The sequence below is a fragment of the Scardinius erythrophthalmus genome (genome assembly GCF_964197995.2).
Source record: "Scardinius erythrophthalmus genome assembly, chromosome: 5".
Classification (NCBI taxonomy): Eukaryota; Metazoa; Chordata; class Actinopteri; order Cypriniformes; family Leuciscidae; genus Scardinius; species Scardinius erythrophthalmus.
The window spans coordinates 6584233-6601097 of NC_138225.1; the positions used below are offsets into that span (position 1 = coordinate 6584233).

General features: G+C 37.2%; 1 protein-coding gene across 1 annotated transcript in view; it reads right to left on the reverse strand.

Moving 5' to 3' along the window:
* Window positions 1-16793, reverse strand: part of rictora (RPTOR independent companion of MTOR, complex 2 a) — a 32866-nt gene extending 16073 nt beyond the window's left edge. Inside the window, exons 1-21 of the mRNA XM_081367220.1 lie at window positions 16718-16793; window positions 16535-16582; window positions 15663-15760; window positions 11753-11817; window positions 11507-11638; window positions 11192-11255; window positions 10974-11100; window positions 9364-9533; window positions 9181-9248; window positions 8576-8643; window positions 8408-8490; window positions 6738-6825; window positions 6532-6622; window positions 6391-6457; window positions 6217-6297; window positions 3954-4054; window positions 3691-3856; window positions 2715-2816; window positions 1974-2020; window positions 1736-1871; window positions 774-973 (exon numbers count right to left, since the gene is read on the reverse strand). Of these exons, the coding sequence (XP_081223346.1) occupies window positions 774-973; window positions 1736-1871; window positions 1974-2020; window positions 2715-2816; window positions 3691-3856; window positions 3954-4054; window positions 6217-6297; window positions 6391-6457; window positions 6532-6622; window positions 6738-6825; window positions 8408-8490; window positions 8576-8643; window positions 9181-9248; window positions 9364-9533; window positions 10974-11100; window positions 11192-11255; window positions 11507-11638; window positions 11753-11817; window positions 15663-15760; window positions 16535-16582; window positions 16718-16787 (2072 nt within the window). The 5' untranslated portion in view covers window positions 16788-16793. The remainder of the gene's footprint in view (window positions 1-773; window positions 974-1735; window positions 1872-1973; window positions 2021-2714; window positions 2817-3690; window positions 3857-3953; window positions 4055-6216; window positions 6298-6390; window positions 6458-6531; window positions 6623-6737; window positions 6826-8407; window positions 8491-8575; window positions 8644-9180; window positions 9249-9363; window positions 9534-10973; window positions 11101-11191; window positions 11256-11506; window positions 11639-11752; window positions 11818-15662; window positions 15761-16534; window positions 16583-16717) is intronic.
* Between the last annotated feature and the right edge of the window lie 72 nt (window positions 16794-16865).

Genomic DNA, 16865 nt, shown 5'->3' on the forward strand with positions numbered 1-16865 from the left:
GCAATTGTGAGAAATAAAGTCGTAATTGTGAGAAATAAAGTCGCAATTCGAGAAATAAAGTCGCAATTGCGAGATATAAAGTCGCAATTGTGAGAAATAAAGTCGCAATTGCGAGATATAAAGTCGCAATTCTGAGAAATAAAGTCGCAATTGGGAGACAAAGTCAGAATTGCATGATATAAAGTCGCAATTGCGCGTTATAAAGTCAGAATTGTGAGAAATAAACTATTCTGAGGTAAAAAAAAAAAAAGAAATCCCGTCTTTTTTTTCCCTTAGAATTGGACTTTATATCTCACAATTCTGAGTTTATATCTCTAATTGTGAGATAAAAAGTCAGAATTGCATGATATAAAGTTGCAATTGCGAGAAAAAAAGTCAGAATTCTGACTTTATAAGACGCAACTGAGACTTTATTTCATGCAATTCTGAATTTATATCTCGCAATTCTGAGAAATAAAGTTGAGATGTAAAAGTAGAGTGTTGGTGCTTGCAACGCAAAGGTCATGGGTTCGATTCCCAGGGAAATCAAGAACTGGTAAGAATTTAAAATGTGTCCCTTGAAAATGCAATGTAAATCGCTTTGGATAAAAGCGTCTGCCAAATGCATAAATGTTAAAAAATGGTAATAATTCAGCACCGTGAAACTGTATATTTTAATGTTCCATTCGTTACACCACTGTATATGGTACCGCCACAGTACTTTCACTTTTTCATATAGCCAGAATAATAAAGTTTATTAGGACACTGAGATATTAAATTATGTGTGTTCTCACCATTGAAATGCACCACATTTCTCCAGAATTTTGACACCGTTTGGCTGTGAAGATAGAGTACCCAGAAACAGGAAGTAGTGCTGACTGAGGGTGCTAAGAAGACCATTGCTATGGAGACTGCGTTCAGGTTTAAGCCCAGTAGAGGATGTGAGCCACTGGACGATATCCTTCACTAACTCCTCCAAATACATCTGACCATCCTACAAAAAAAAACAGAAGACAATAAACCAAGTTAACTGCTACTACTGTCAGTCTGCATGACTTTGGGGGGTGGGAACGACTGTGATTTTTCTGATAAAAATTGCACTTGCGATTTAGAGTGTGAACGGGTTTGCTGTGCTTGATTGTAGGGCTGCACAATTTGGTCAAAATGTTGTGATTATATATCAATATGGCTATAAAATAATAATAATTCATATAATTATTATTGTTACTAAATTAGAAAATATACAAATTACCAAATTAAATAAATAAGAAATATTAGTATTGTATTACTTCACTGTAAAATAACAAGTTTACAAGTATTTAAGCAAATTATATAATAATAATTTAATTTATCATTACAATTGTAAAATTACAAAACTCTAACTTTCTTAATTTTTTTCTTACTTTTATTTCGACAGAACACCGCAGGGAGCTTCTCTTTTGTTGATGAGCATTTTACATTAAGTTTGGCAAGATGGTTAGCGAATGTTGCGTTCCCAAATGCACATTCCCAAATAAATGAGAGCAGATGTATAGTTGAGTTTGCGTGGAGCAGCATTTACTGTGAAGCTCCGAGACGCTGAAAACACCAGATCATGAGCTGCTTGTGTGAAACACGCTTTGTGATTTGATCTTTGCACTAAGCCATATCACTATTTTGGTTTTATTTCCATTAATGGTGCCGCCCTAACTGCTACTGTGCTTCTTATAGAGCAATTTATCAAAGGCTCATGGGTCTTAATTGTTTGCCTTCTCACCTCATCCGAATCCAAGAGGAACTGGTTGAACTGGCAGCCCGCTACCGTCAGCTGTCTGGCTTTGGCGTGATCCAGCTCCAGAGCGGAGTACAGCTTACTGCTGGGCTTATAGAAATACAGCAAACGCCTTACAAACCTGCGAACAAACACACACACATACGTTAGGGATGTAGTTTGTGGTTAGTGCTTAGCAAGCACACATCTGAAGATAGGTCACAACACACACTGTGTGTCTTACTTGTGCATCTGCTCGTCCTTGTTGTTTCTGAGATTCACGTTTGGCCACTAGAAAAGAAAAGCAACAACACACAAAGTAGGGACGGTAATATCTTGTCATGTTTTTTAAAGAAGCCTCTTCTGCTCACCAAGGCTGCATTTATTTGATCAAAAATACAGTAAGAACAGCAATATTGTGAAATATTATTACAATTTAAAATAACTGTTTTCTATTTGTATATATTTTAATAGGCCTATGTAATTTATTCCTGTGATGCAAAACTGAGTTTTCAGCATCATTACTCGATTTGCTGCTCAAGAAACATTTCTATTTATTATTTTTTAAATGCCACTTATAATCTAATGCTGACAATTCTGACATTTAAAAGTGTGACTAAAGTGTTAAGGGTCACTGTATAGCACACTATCATTATCATATATAGCACATTGTACTGCACACTATCATACTTGATGCAATTTATGAAACATACAGCATGTATACTGTACACAGCATGTGACTATTTAATTGAACTGCTAAAAAGCTGAGAAATTTTACAGATTGAATATGCTAAATATGTACTATTTCATAATATTTATAATTGAATGTACTGTAACTTCCTGAATTAAACATGCAGTGTAGTAACAACTTAGCATTCTACATTGTGAAAAATAATCAATTGTTTATCATAGTGGTTTCACATACTATTTTTCAAAATTAGTAGGTAGTGGATAGTATACTGTACAGTATGGCCTTAGGTTTTACCTTCAGTATAGTGATGATCAGAACCCAGTTCCAGTCCAGGTTCTGTTTGTGATTGAGGATCTGACTGTCCCTCAAGTTCATCATCAGCGCCTCTTCAGTGTCCTACACAACACAAACAGCACACGACTCAGAAACAAAGTCTTCTGTTTAAGTATCTTATTATATTAATCTACATATACATTGTGTGAATTTCATAAAACCATGTCAAGATCACTCCAAAATTAAGCCTATCATAAGGATCATAATTATTTTATTTTTTTTACATTGTGACATTATCATCATGTCAGTTAAGCGCATTTTGACCCCCAGATTCTTAATACCATAATGCATCTGAACGTTTTACTTGTTTTAATTCCAATTATTTTCAATGGTGATTAGTATTCATGTAATTAAAAGTTAATGTTCTAAATTCATATATATCAGAATCGGTTCTTTCTTTCGGAAAAGTCAAGTCAAGTCATCTTCATTTATATAGCGCTTTTAACAATGTAGATTGTCTCAAAGCAGCTTTACAGAGATAAGCGTATAATTTAAGGTAACAGAGATTGTTTCGGCTTTACAGCAGAGTTAAGTTATTTCCATCTAAAGTTAGTTTTAATTGATTTGGTTCCGTCGCAATGATCATTTGTTATTAAATTAGGGGCCGCTAAGACGACACCATTCTCTCTACACAGACTTTAAACGCGAACCTGTGAGAAACGCTGATGGCGTTAACTCCATTTATTATGCACTTTGATCTTTGAAACTTTATAGACCTTTTACACTCACAAACAGCTATATCACACACTACATGAAAGGTCATATCTGAAAAAGCATAATATGGGCATTTTGATGGTTCTAAAAGTAGGCACCATTTTCATTAAGCAAAATTTAATTTCTTATTACTTTCTTTTGATTTTGGGGTGAAATGATCCAGACATTTACTTGACAGGTCTATTGACATTCAGCAGGCACAGCAATGATATAGTGTGTGTACCTTTATAATATAGATGTCCTTGTGCGGACGCTGGTGCTGGTCTCTCTTGTGACTGGAGGGGGACGTCCTGTGCAGGATGTGATCCAGGTAAAGGCTGTAAGGTTTGGGGCCACGTCGTTTCTTTTCGTGGAATCGCTTCAGGTGGTTCACGGCTGCACTGGCACGCCTGGAGACAACAAGATTCAGAAGCAAAAACTAACAGAGAATGCTGTTGGACACATGCTTGTGGATTATTGAGTGTGTGTTTGCATTGTTGCACTCACAGCCGTTTCTCCTGAGTGATGTCAAAGGAAGCAGCCATGTTGATTAGCGTGGGCAGACAGTGCAGATGATGACTATGTGAGTGAGGAAGAATCGTATTGGCCTGGAAGAGAGAAGAGTCAAGATGAAGATGTACAGTAGGTGAACAAATCATTTTAGGTTGAAAAATAAAGGCTAAAAGGAAAATTAAACGGCAGTCCAAATGTGTGTGCAGACAGAGTGTAACATTTACACTCTTTAAGTGTAAAAAATGCAAGAAAATAACATACATTTTTACAAACTAATATTATATACATTTCAAATCACAATGTAAAACAAAATGTAAAATAAATGGTTCACTAAATAACAGTTCAGTGACTATGTTGCACTTAGGGATGGGCATTCGATTAAATTTTCTTAGTCGATCGTCGGGAGAATTAACGATCGACTATCGATTAATCATTAATATTTTTATGTTGAAATTCATTATTTCTTCAACTTTTTATAAATTAAAAATGCAATGAAAATACAAAAATACAGTTTGTTTGTCCTCGATGAGATCTTTATTACAAGAAGATCAACTTGTGGCAGTGAAACTGCACGTTCGGTAACGTTAGACTTGAAGATGCCCTGCGGTGCTCTAAAACAGCGGAACAGCGAGCCGGCGTTCTTAAACAGAGACCCATGGCCATTTCATCCGTTTTCTGTGATCGGATAACTATCCGATCGTGAAAAGACCAAATGTAAATGCCCTCCGGAACGCATTCGAGGCGGATTTAAACCCGATCGCTCAAACCACTTCAGGAGGAGATCTGAGACGCATTCCAGACGAAACTGGACAAGAGTAAATGCATCTGGTTGTTGAAACTACATATGTAAATTTGACTTATCCCAAAAATGCTAAGAAATAAACATGTGAGAGCGTTTTATAGGCCTAGGCTATATGTCATGTTATAGCCAGATATGACGGCGTTACTGGAACACGCATCACCACAGATGAGCATCTATTCAAGCCAACGTGCAAACTATCGCAAATCAAAGTGAAAGTCATTCATCAAAACACAATCATCTTCATTAAAAGTAAAGAACCGAAATGATCTTACCAGGGCTGTTGCCGCAATATTGTTGCAGTCTTTGATTTAGAAATTTTCGCTGATGATCAATAAAATGCAGCTCATATCAGTTGCTTTCGGACGTGCAACAATTTAAAAATGTAGCGCGGGATTTCAAGATCGGATTTATATCCGTTTTGCAAAAACACATTTATATGACCGGGTGTAAATGGAATCGTTTTGATAAATCAGATAGCTATCCGATCTGAGAAAACGCATTTAGTTCCCATAGAACTTCTGCACCAGTCCACTGATTTCTGTTGAGAAAGATAAGCATGTTGACATGATCTGGGATCAGATGCGACCGCAACCTGGTGACAGCCAGTCCAGCCGCCGAAAACACCCGCTCTGAGGGGAATGACGTTGCCGGGATGCACAGGTACCTCCGCGCTAAAATCAATTCCATTGCTTCAAGACTCACGCAACGCAACCTGCATTAGATTAATCGATAACAAATAAACGTGATCGACGAAATTCTTAACGATCGATTATCGATCGTCGATTAATTATGCCCATCCCTAGTTGCACTGTCCGACAACTTTCCCTTTAGTTTTTGCTTTTACATAATCCATTCTATGTAAAGTCTAAATTTATTTCCGGTTTATATATATTTAAAGTTTATCTAAGAAGGCTTTTTTCCCTTTCACTGCCATACAATGTTATTTTAGTATTACTTTAGTATACTTTTATAGTATTATTATTACTATTTTGAATAAGCTTTTCAATTTTTCATTTTAATTTTGGTTCAAGTTTAGTAATTTTGTAATGTGCTGTTGTCATTTGAATTCATTACAAAAATTCTATTTAGCTTTAATTTATTTTTAGTTCAATTTTAGTTTACTTTAACTTACTTCAACGATATTTATATTTGTATTTCAGCTTTATTTCCACTACCAAAAACACATTTTTAATATTCTTTGTTTTAGGTAACAATAACAACACTGCTGCCATAGGGGAAATTAATACATTTTGTTCAATAGCGTCACCAAAATGTGAATTAAAAAAACTCATTATAAAGAAAAAAAAAATTACAATATTACATACATTTTAAGTAAAGCTACATTTGTGTACAGTTTACAAAAACATAGTAAGTTGTCTAATATGAAATATTACATAATACAAGTTCACAGCCCAGTAATAAATAATTATGTTGGGCCCTGTTGCAGTGTAATACCATGTGCAGAAGTTCTCCGAGCAGTATCGTGGCTCTCACTGAAATCTGATCATCACTGCTGGTCACGACCTCCACCAGACCCTGAGTAAACATTATCAATAAAAACATGTAAGATCTCTTACATTAAAGTTAAAGAAAATCAAGGATCCATCAAGTGATCTTGTGATTATTTACCTCCAGTAGTCCACTGTTGATAAAGGCAGACAGCAGAAGGGCCAGGTAGTTGTCCATGAGGTCTGGTCTGGTGATGGAAAACAGAAGAGCATGAATACATGTAACCCAGAATATGTGTTACATCAGTTGGACGTGTCTCACCTGGATCGTGCTCTGTGAGGCAATATGACATTGGCCTCTGCAGCCACAAACCCATCAGATAGTCTCCAGCTGTCCTGAAACCTGCTAGGGTCTGAAAGGCACAAACATCCGCATGAAACGCAAATCCCACACAGAAAAAGCAACTTGCAAACATAAAAACCTTCACTGAGTTCAAAGCAGTCTGTGAGGCATTTTCATTTTCTTACCCACACTGTGCAAAGCTTCCTCAAAATCTCCTGTCACTATAGGAACTGGCAATCTGAAGATCTCGTACATGACTTCTAATAAGGCTTTCTGTAGACAAAAACATAAATGGACAGATCTGGCTTTAAAATGTGTTCATTGCTGTAAATCAGTTCTTTCGAACTGACCTTTTCAGTGAATCAGTTGCAAACATTAGCTGCGTTTACATGGACACAATCGGAATGAAATCAATCCGACTGATGAATCCGAACAAGGTGTTTACATGAATGATAAATAAAGTAATCGGGTTGATGTGCGCGTTTATATGTCACAAGTTTTAAATCGGATCTGATGTTTTGACATGCGCACACTGCACGAATATACAGAGTTTCCCGCTTTTCGCGCATAAATATTCTCCTCTATTGGATCTTTATTTGTTTTAAACAGCAGACGTAATATGAATTCGTCTCTGGTCATAATTTAGAGCACATTAACCGTTTTGCCGTGCTGCTTATTGATCACGCAGTAAAAATGCCCCTCCCCGCGGCCAAAACCAGACGTCTGTGGATGAGAATCCAAAACAAGGACTGGTGGGACGTTGTCCTGCTTCACTTCACAGACGCGCGAGTGAAATGAGAATTTTAGAATGACGGGAAACTTATTAATATGACACTTTATTCAACAGGAAGAACAGCTCGTTCCGCGCGTCATACGTCATTACGCTAGTTAACGTCATTGCACATGCGCAGACCTTTCAGTTTCGGTTTTCAATCCGATCAAGTGTTTACATGTTCTCTCGATCGGATTACAAAAGGGATAAACCACCCCTTTCAATCCGATCGAAATTTCATTCGGATCGAGCTCAATCGGATCAATTAAGGTGTTTACATGAAGGTTTTTTAGTCCGATTGAGCCGTCAATCCGATTATAAGTGTCCATGTAAACGCAGCAAATGCTTCAACACTTACTGTAGGTTTCCAAATTCATCACTCAAATGGAATTTAATGCACTTTAGAATGTTTCAGTTAAAACATATGTAATAAATATTGCGGTTTATGCCCATGCATGTCCAAAACGTTATATTTGCTTTTGAAGGTCTTTTAAAGTATCCCAATGCTCACCAAGGCTGCATTTATTTGATCATAAAAAAGTAAAAAAAAAAAATATATATATTGTGAAATATTATTACAATTTAAAATAAGTGTTAAAATGTAATTTATTCCTGTGATGCAAAGCTTAAATTTCAGCATCATTACTCCAGTCTTCAGTGTCACATGATCCTTCAGAAATCATTCTAATAATTTGCAACTAAAAAAACATTTCTTATAGTCAATGTTGAAAACAGTTGTGCTGCTTCATATTTTTGTGGAAATTGTGATACACTTTGTCAGGATTCTTTGAAGAATAGGAAGATCGAAAGCACAGCATTTAAATAAAACAGAAATATTTTCTATAACACTATAAATGTATTTACCGCCACTTTTGATCAATTAAATGCATCTTTTCTCAATAAAAGTATTTATTTCTTTAAAAAAAATGGTAGTTTTTTGAATGGTAGTATATATTGAATAAAAATGCTGTGGAAAATGTATTAGCTATTTTATCCAGCATTTCTGTAAGATAGAGCAGAGAGTTGATAGAGCTAACACATTTTAGCATGAACAAGTGAAGAAAAGAAAAAAAAAACACTCACCCTGACATCCATGTTTGGTATACAGAGCAGGCCTATCAAAGACTGGACCCCTGAGTTCCCTACTTTACACAGGTTTATGATACCTGCAGGAGAACAGCAGAAGAGAAGGATGAAGAGCAGAATCTGGCCGTTTCTCTTTTCTACTCATGGATGAAGTCGATTTCATACCTGACCAAGAACGGAACGCTGCCACGATGGCCATTTTACTGGCTAAAAAACGAGCTTCTCTGTCCTCCCTGTGGAGCACAATGATTCAATAAAATATTAATTTAGAAATGCACATGATCACAGTGCATTGCAGGTAAATAAGGTATTGCCAACACACACAAAAATGTATAAAGATTAGGTCATACTGTCGTTTAGGGTCTAATTCTCACAAATAGCTAAGTATTAACTACGACTTTTGCCTCAATAAACTCCTACAGATTATTAATAGTTAGTAAGGTAGTTGTTAGGTTTAGGTATTAGGCAGGATTAAAGGACGTAGAATATGTTCATGCAGAATAATGTGTGCTTTATAAGTACTAATAAATGCATGCTAATAAGCAACTAGTTAATAGTAAGCATTAGACCCGAAACTAAAGTGTTACCAAAAATTATACTATGGAACTATGAATTATTTTCATATATTTATTTTAGACAAATATAGATATGGATTATCTTTAAATATTGTTTTGATATTGATGGTGTCTAATGAAATTAATTCAAGAAATCTTAACAATTTAATCAATCATTTAAAATGTAATCAAATGAATAAAAAAAACAGGGCTCACTTGATTTGTGCCTCTGCTGTGTCAGGGTTGTGTCTGTAGTGAAAATCTGTGTAAGGTGCAAGGATTTGCTGAAAAGAAAAAAAGAAAAAAAACACATACTGCTGTCAGAAAAGTTTAGTTAATTCAATTTAATTTGAGCAAGAGCATGAGCACTGGCCACAATGCGGCTGCACGCATGCATACCTCGAGTTCAACATCAGGGCGTATGAACTGGCGCGTGTGCGGGTGATTGAGCAGGTGCAGTATGGTGGTGATCAGGGCCTCGTTGATGCGGCTCAGCTGGCAGTCGATGACATTCTTCAGGATGGTGCTCAGACCCCCCCGCTGGGCCACAACCTCTGGGTTCTTCAGTGCTGGATGACAACAGAGATATATATTGTTGATATACACTGCCTGACCAAAAAAAAAGTCGCTCTGTTTGGATTTTAATAGGCAAATGACTTAAGAGTCAATGATTGGATCATTATTGCAGTGATTATTATGTTTCTAGCATGTTATATGTTTGCCAGCAGTTCTTCTAACACTGACTGATGGAGTGTGTAGCTTTTCATTTCTTAAACAACCATGTAAGACGACACATCATGGCCATCTTCCAGGAAGACAATGTCAAGATTCATCAGGCTCACATTGTGAAAGAATGTTTGGGAGAAAGCATGAAGAATCATTTTCACACATGAATCGGCTCCTCTGAGTCCATATTCTATAATAGAATTGGCATTAAGGCCGTGTGTCCACCAAAGCGTTTTTTCCCCGAGGCTAGCGTATTTTTTCCAATTGTTTTCCATGGTGCTCATCACTTTTTTTTTTACTGTGTTTTTATAGATTTTTTTTTTTTCATAAACAAAACACTGTTACATAACATTTGCTTACAATATTAACACCGAAAAGTAAAAGAATAATCATCATCACTTTTTATCCAGCCGTTGAATCTCAGCGGGACAAATACCACACTGACCAACAGCCACATCCTGTTTGTGCAACGATAACAAACGACAACAACAAGCACATCTCTTCATCCAAAGCTAGTGCCAGAACAAGAGTGTTACATTGTGTCGACATATTTATATAGAAACAAACTATTTGCGAAATCAGACACAAGTAACAGCTCCGTGGATGTTCCGTATCAGCGTTTCAACTGGAAAAAAAAATGCTGCGTCACCAAAGCACTCACAGCAACGCGTTTGAGGACACGGCCTAAAAACCCACAGCTGTGCACACAAAGGAAAATGTGTGCATTCACTAAAATAAGTATTAACACGCTGACTAAACAAACGCCACTATTAAAGGGGTCATGAACTAGCTTTTTTAAATTTTTTATATTGTTGTCTGAGGTCAACTTATGACGTTCGCTTGGTTTTTACATTAAAAACATCAAAATGAATAAGTAATAGGCTATTTTCTACCCTGGTTTTGAGCCTTGCTCCTGAAACGCTCGGTTTTTATGGACGTGCCGCATTGAAGACTTGGAAGTAAACGCCCACTGCTATGATTGGATAACAGTTTTGCATATTATAATAAGTTTCATGTAAACAGGGCGGGGCTAAACAGGCAGTGTTGAAGTAGGCGTTGCTCTTCTTCTGTGGAGGCGGTGTTTGATACCCTTTGACGTCATAGATCCCAACTTTGAAAAACCCGTCGTTCGCTGTGCCTGGTGTCAATAAAAGCTTTTATTGGACTAGCAAGGAAGTTTTCAGTTCTGAAACTTACAGGATATTCTTATAGTATGATGACCTCTTATATGTCAAAAGCTCAAGGAAACTTTTATTTCTCAGTTCATCACTCCTTTAACTCACCAAGTTCACAAATGATGGCGATGCAGGCTCGAACCATGCGATCCCTCTCCTGCAGCCCGTCGTTGCCCACAGCGATCAGAGAGTTCGCCACAGAGCTGGGAAAGAGCTGTGCGTTCACTGTTATCATCTGAAAGGGAAAAATAACAGATTGAGATCAAATTCACCCAGCGCAAAATCATAAACAGGTTATACTAAGTTCAACAGTTGTAAGGTAGTACCTTTCTGACCAGTCTGAGGGCTTGCGTTCGCTCCACCTCATTGCTCTGCTGAATGTCAATACACCTGAACACAAATCAACAAGTTTGAAGATAAACTTTCTGACCAGGACACGGAGTCTGAAAGTCAAGTTCACCGACATGAGCACTTTAAAGCTTACCAATGGTAATATATTCACAATTTAGTTTTACATTGAAAAGATGAGCAAATCATTTCACAAATCTCAGACAAAAAAACGACATAAGACAGTAGGGTATCTACATCGTCTCTTTGTATCTTGAAGACACTGAGAAAGTTAAGCAGGAGTGCGAGCTCACCTGGAGATCAGGTAATCCACCTGCAGCTGAAGAACCTTCTGGAGGATGCTGCTGTCACAGATCAGATACCTCAGCGCTCTCAAACCTGCAGCCCGAACCTCCTTCACCTCATTCAGCAATGCCACACGCAGACTAAAACGATAAATGAGAAACACAAGAAGAGCGCACCAAATCATTCATCTGTGAGATGTAGTCGGTGACCAGCTATTGGAACAGAATAAGAGAAAGTTCTACTGTTAAACTTACCAAATGATGATTTCCTCATGTGTAAATCCTAATTTCTCTTCACAGTGACTTACACTGTTCAGGAGCTAAGAGAGAACGAGAGAGAATAAGAGAGAATAGTAATAGAGAGACACATTATATTTATTAACATTCAAATCCTTGATTTCAGTGTTCAATGTGTTTAATAGTACTAATCACAAATGTACAGTTATATGCATTACATGCATTTATATATGCATTTATATGGATTTCACAGAATACACTACCGTTTAAAAGTTTGTTTGTTGTTTTTTCAAAAGAAATGACTACTTTTAATCAGCAAAAACCGATTAACTTGATCAAAAATGACAGTGATGACAGTTTTTCTATTAATCAAAGATTCTAGAATTCAACAGCTTTGAACATGGATCATCCAGAACCCTTTCAATTTTTAATTAATAAGTGCTCTAAAACAAAGGTAATAATATTAAGCAATGTTATTAGTCAATGTTAAAGGATTTGTCAGACACAAAATGAGTATAAAACAGAATTTAAAAAAAGAAAAAGGATTTTCCTTACAACATTATTTTGATTAGTGTCAACATTGCACTAGAACTAGATCTAGTTTCTGACATACAAACAAAGGTAATCAGTTGCTGCTAAAATGTTGGGTATTTTAGTGCAACTGGAACACTGTTTTGACCAATAAGCATCCAGGAAAGAAAATACACATGTATAATATTCTTTAAAAGTCATCCTTTTTCAAATCTCTCAAATAAAAGCTGTTTTGAATATGATCAAAGATGCAAAACATCATCTGGTAATGATGAGCTTCATAAACTGAACCCAAAAATAAAATGTAAGACAGACACAGCAACAATTGCACTAAGCTGACTGTACAGTGTAAAATAAGTGCGCTGTGTCTATTAAAGATGTTTGTGTGTGTTACTGAGCAGTAGTGTGATGAACTTGGCAGGCTGTGCATGTGTTTATGATGATGTCAGAGCTCAGGAAGTCTGAAGGGGTCGTGTGACCCTCGGAGAGGATTACATCGCCTCTATCTCAGCATCCTTAAAAGGCCATACATGGTATTCATGCACACACACCGCTTGAGTTATTATTCACCAAAGAAACACTTAAACACACACACACAAAACAGTTAAACACATGAAAAACTGCACACACCTAACAGTCTTAAGGTTTGACCTCAGTCACACTGAGATGAAACTCTCACACACAAAACAAAAAAAGTTTTCTCTCTCAGAAAGAAAGTGAAAGGAGGGCACCCAAGATAGACCACACACACACACACAAAACAAACTCTCTCAGAAAGAAAGTGAAAGGAGGGCACCCAAGATAGACAACACACACACACACACACACACACACACACAAAACAAACTCTCTCAGAAAGAAAGTGAAAGTTAGACGAGGGCACCCAAGTTGGACAACTTACACACACACACACACACACACACACACACACACACACACACACACACACACACACACACACACACACACACACACACACACACACAAAACAAACTCTCTCAGAAAGAAAGTGAAAGTTAGACGAGGGCACCCAAGTTGGACAACACACACACACACACACACACACACACACACACACACACAAAACAAACTCTCTCAGAAAGAAAGTGAAAGTTAGACGAGGGCACCCAAGTTGGACAACACACACACACACACACACACACACACACACACACACACACACACACACACACACACACACACACACACACACACACACACACACACACACACACACACACACACACACACACACACTGCCTGCTGCTGTTTACCATGTTACAGAACAGATCTTCTTACAGGACCAGGCCAAAAAAACACCTCATTAATATTAACATTACACAAAAATAAAATAATTAACTCATTCTAAAACAGTGTATTTCAACCTTATTGACTCCAAAATCAATCTTTGTCAAGTCAAATGTATTTGTTTGTCCATTGTTAAGATTAGTAGTTACAGAAAATCATGGTGATGTAATGTTTATAATATCTTAATGCCTTGTAGTCACATTTAGCAGATTAGAGATGTGCGATAAAATAGTTTACATTTTGTGACCATATAAACAATCAAGCAGTTGAGATGTTTACTTGCTTAATGTGAGTATACTGTACGGTATGCAGACAAAGTTGGATATACATTTACATTTACATTTACATTTATTCATTTAGCTGACGCTTTTATCCAAAGCGACTTACAATTGCTATACATGTCAGAGGTCGCACGCCTCTGGAGCAACTAGGGGTTAAGTGTCTTGCTCAGGGACACATTGGTGTCTCACAGTGGATTTGAACCCGGGTCTCTCACACCAAAGGCATGTGTCTTATCCACTGCGCCATCAAATTGAAGTTATTAATTTGTGATATTTGTATTTATGAAACTTGTAAGATTTTGTTCGATTTACAACAATTTGATGCAGTGACAAGCCTAATTATTATTTTGTGATGTGTATCAATTCACTGCCACAGCAAATTAGAAAGTTATAGACCACTGTTATAAGGACTTTAAGTACTACAAAAAAATGTTCCAGCACTTAAAAGTGAAATAAAAATTTACCCTATTTACTTTGTTAGCCATTATTACTAGTCTTGTGGTGAACAATTAATCCGTGCAAGTTAATACACAGAAAAAAATTGTTTGCCATGGTAATCTTTAATCAAAATCTGAAAAGTTACTTCCGGTCTGGAATGCCGTTCCTTCTCTGATGATGTAGGTTTGAAGGCTTGGGTTGAAAACGCTTAACCACTCCCCTCAAACCGTTAGTCTGTTATGAGCAGAGATGGAGAGGAGGAGCGCTAGAGTAAAACCCTGCCCTCTGTTCAATATTCCCTTTCACTTGGAAATACGTCACAACACTGGAGAAAAGTCGTTTGCAACTTCCGGTTCACGGGGACTTTAAAGCTCAAAAGTCTGAATAGTATCCAATTTAAATGTGATGACCAAAAATATTTTTTTGTTCATCCTCCAAAGATTGTCCGAAAACACTTGGTGAAATACAAACACTTATTTTAAAACTAAAGAAAAAAAAAAAAAAGACACATAATTACCATTATAACCAGTAGATGGCAACAGAGGAGAACTTATTTGCTCATTAGCCATCTTCACTCCCTAACAAGACAGCCAGCGAGTAAAGAGTGCTTCATTTAATAACTGTGCGAAAACTCCAGGTTTAACCAATGAATCTGACTAAACTTCACACTGAATCTTTTATTTACATCATGTCCACTTTGTTTGTTATGATGAGAGGATTTGTGCGCGAGTAAAACTTAGTAAACTTGCACAAAACAAACTCATTCAGCTTTTTGACCAATACTGAGCCGATTCTCACTAAAGGTAACTCCTCTGATTGGTCATTATTTTCAACAGAAATGCCTGTGATTGGCTACAATACGCAACGCTGCAAAATCCCGTTGTAAACAGACACATTTGCAGTGCCGTTGAACTCATGTGACATGAATATAACAACCGGATGGCTTTTATTATTATTAAACAATTAAAAATGATATGTTACCCGTACTAATAAAACTCTGTTAATCCTGCAATAAAAATATTACTTTGTATTGACCTGACCAGGAAGCCAAGGTATGGCAGCCGCCATACCCAATTGATGCCCCTGCTTCCTATAAAGCTTTTGCAATACAAACATGAGACCATGCAGTTCAGGTCATGATCACGGCCACTTAACATCTACACCTACAGAACAAAAAAAACTGATTGCAAGTATTTTTGGGAAATTTGCTTTCGGCAAATTGGTAAGATTATAGTATTATCAGCTCCATTTAACACATTCTACCATGTTTACATTTACTATTTTGTAGTATTTTCAGTGCAAGACCTAGTCATGATGTTTTCTCATAGCTGAAATCATACAACAACCAGCATAAATAAAAGTTGCACTACCTTAACAAAATTGTTCAGGTGGCCGAGCTTCCTCATGTTGGAAACCCCATGAGATTTGGCAACGTTCTGAAGGATCTCACGCAGGTTATCTGAGGGTTCTGTGGAAAGCATAAACAATCAGATTAAAATCCTTAAAACACAGTAAGGTTAATAGCCAGTGGAACGTAATATATCAGATATTTTAGTGCAACTGGAAATTATGTTTATGTTTATTTAATTTGTTGATATTCTTTAAAAACTCTTAAAATCACAACATAATCACATAGTTCAGGATCTTGTATGAGAGTGATTTTTTGCATATACAAGATTAGTCTTAGTCTTTAAATAGTACATTTCTCAAGAGGGATGTCACTTCAAGTTTCATCAAGATAAGGCTTGTCAAAGACTTTCTGCGTTTAATACCCACCAGCTTACATGAATCAGAGACTGAAACCTTAAAAACAGATTTATAAGGCAGCATATGAAGATATGAAGGCATCATGACGCATGTTTGTTTACCGACAGCCTAACCGAGATAAATGCACTGCAGTTATTCTGCTGACATGCAGATGCTTACTAACTGGACAACACAAACTGATGGGGCTGTGCATTACAGATCAAAACAACAGCTAGGTCCCAAATCATAGTGAGCTGCCTAGCTAGACAGCATATTTGGGGCTTGCCTTCACAGTCTATTAAGGAAACCCATTAGTTTTTGAGACAGACAACATCTTATTCAGTCTCATTCTCCTGTCTGCAGGCCAGAGAGAGGAGATGAGAAATTATTATCTCTAATTTCTTGAATTTAAGGGGGATTTGTTCATGGCCTGGTTGTTATTATTACAGAAAGACACTAATAAGATGTTCATTATGATCTCTATGATGACTCTCACCCCGCGTAAGATCCAGCGGTACATTCTCCTCCCCGCTGTCATTCCGACCTGTCAAACACAAAAAACGAAACAATAAAGACATAGTAATCCCTTATCCGAGGCTTAACGGAAACTGCACAAGCGGAGGGATTTAAGCAGAGCGTGCTGCGCATGGTGACGGGGGTGTGGGTGCCGTTAACTTGCCTCTCATCCGTACACTCCGGGTCGGACGGCCGCGGATGCTGACCGCCATGTTGGCAGGGACGTTCATCATCACAACACCGGAACTCTCGTAAACTCTCGCGAGGTTTATTTTTTCTTTCATTATCTTGGGCGTCAGAAAATGTTCTAA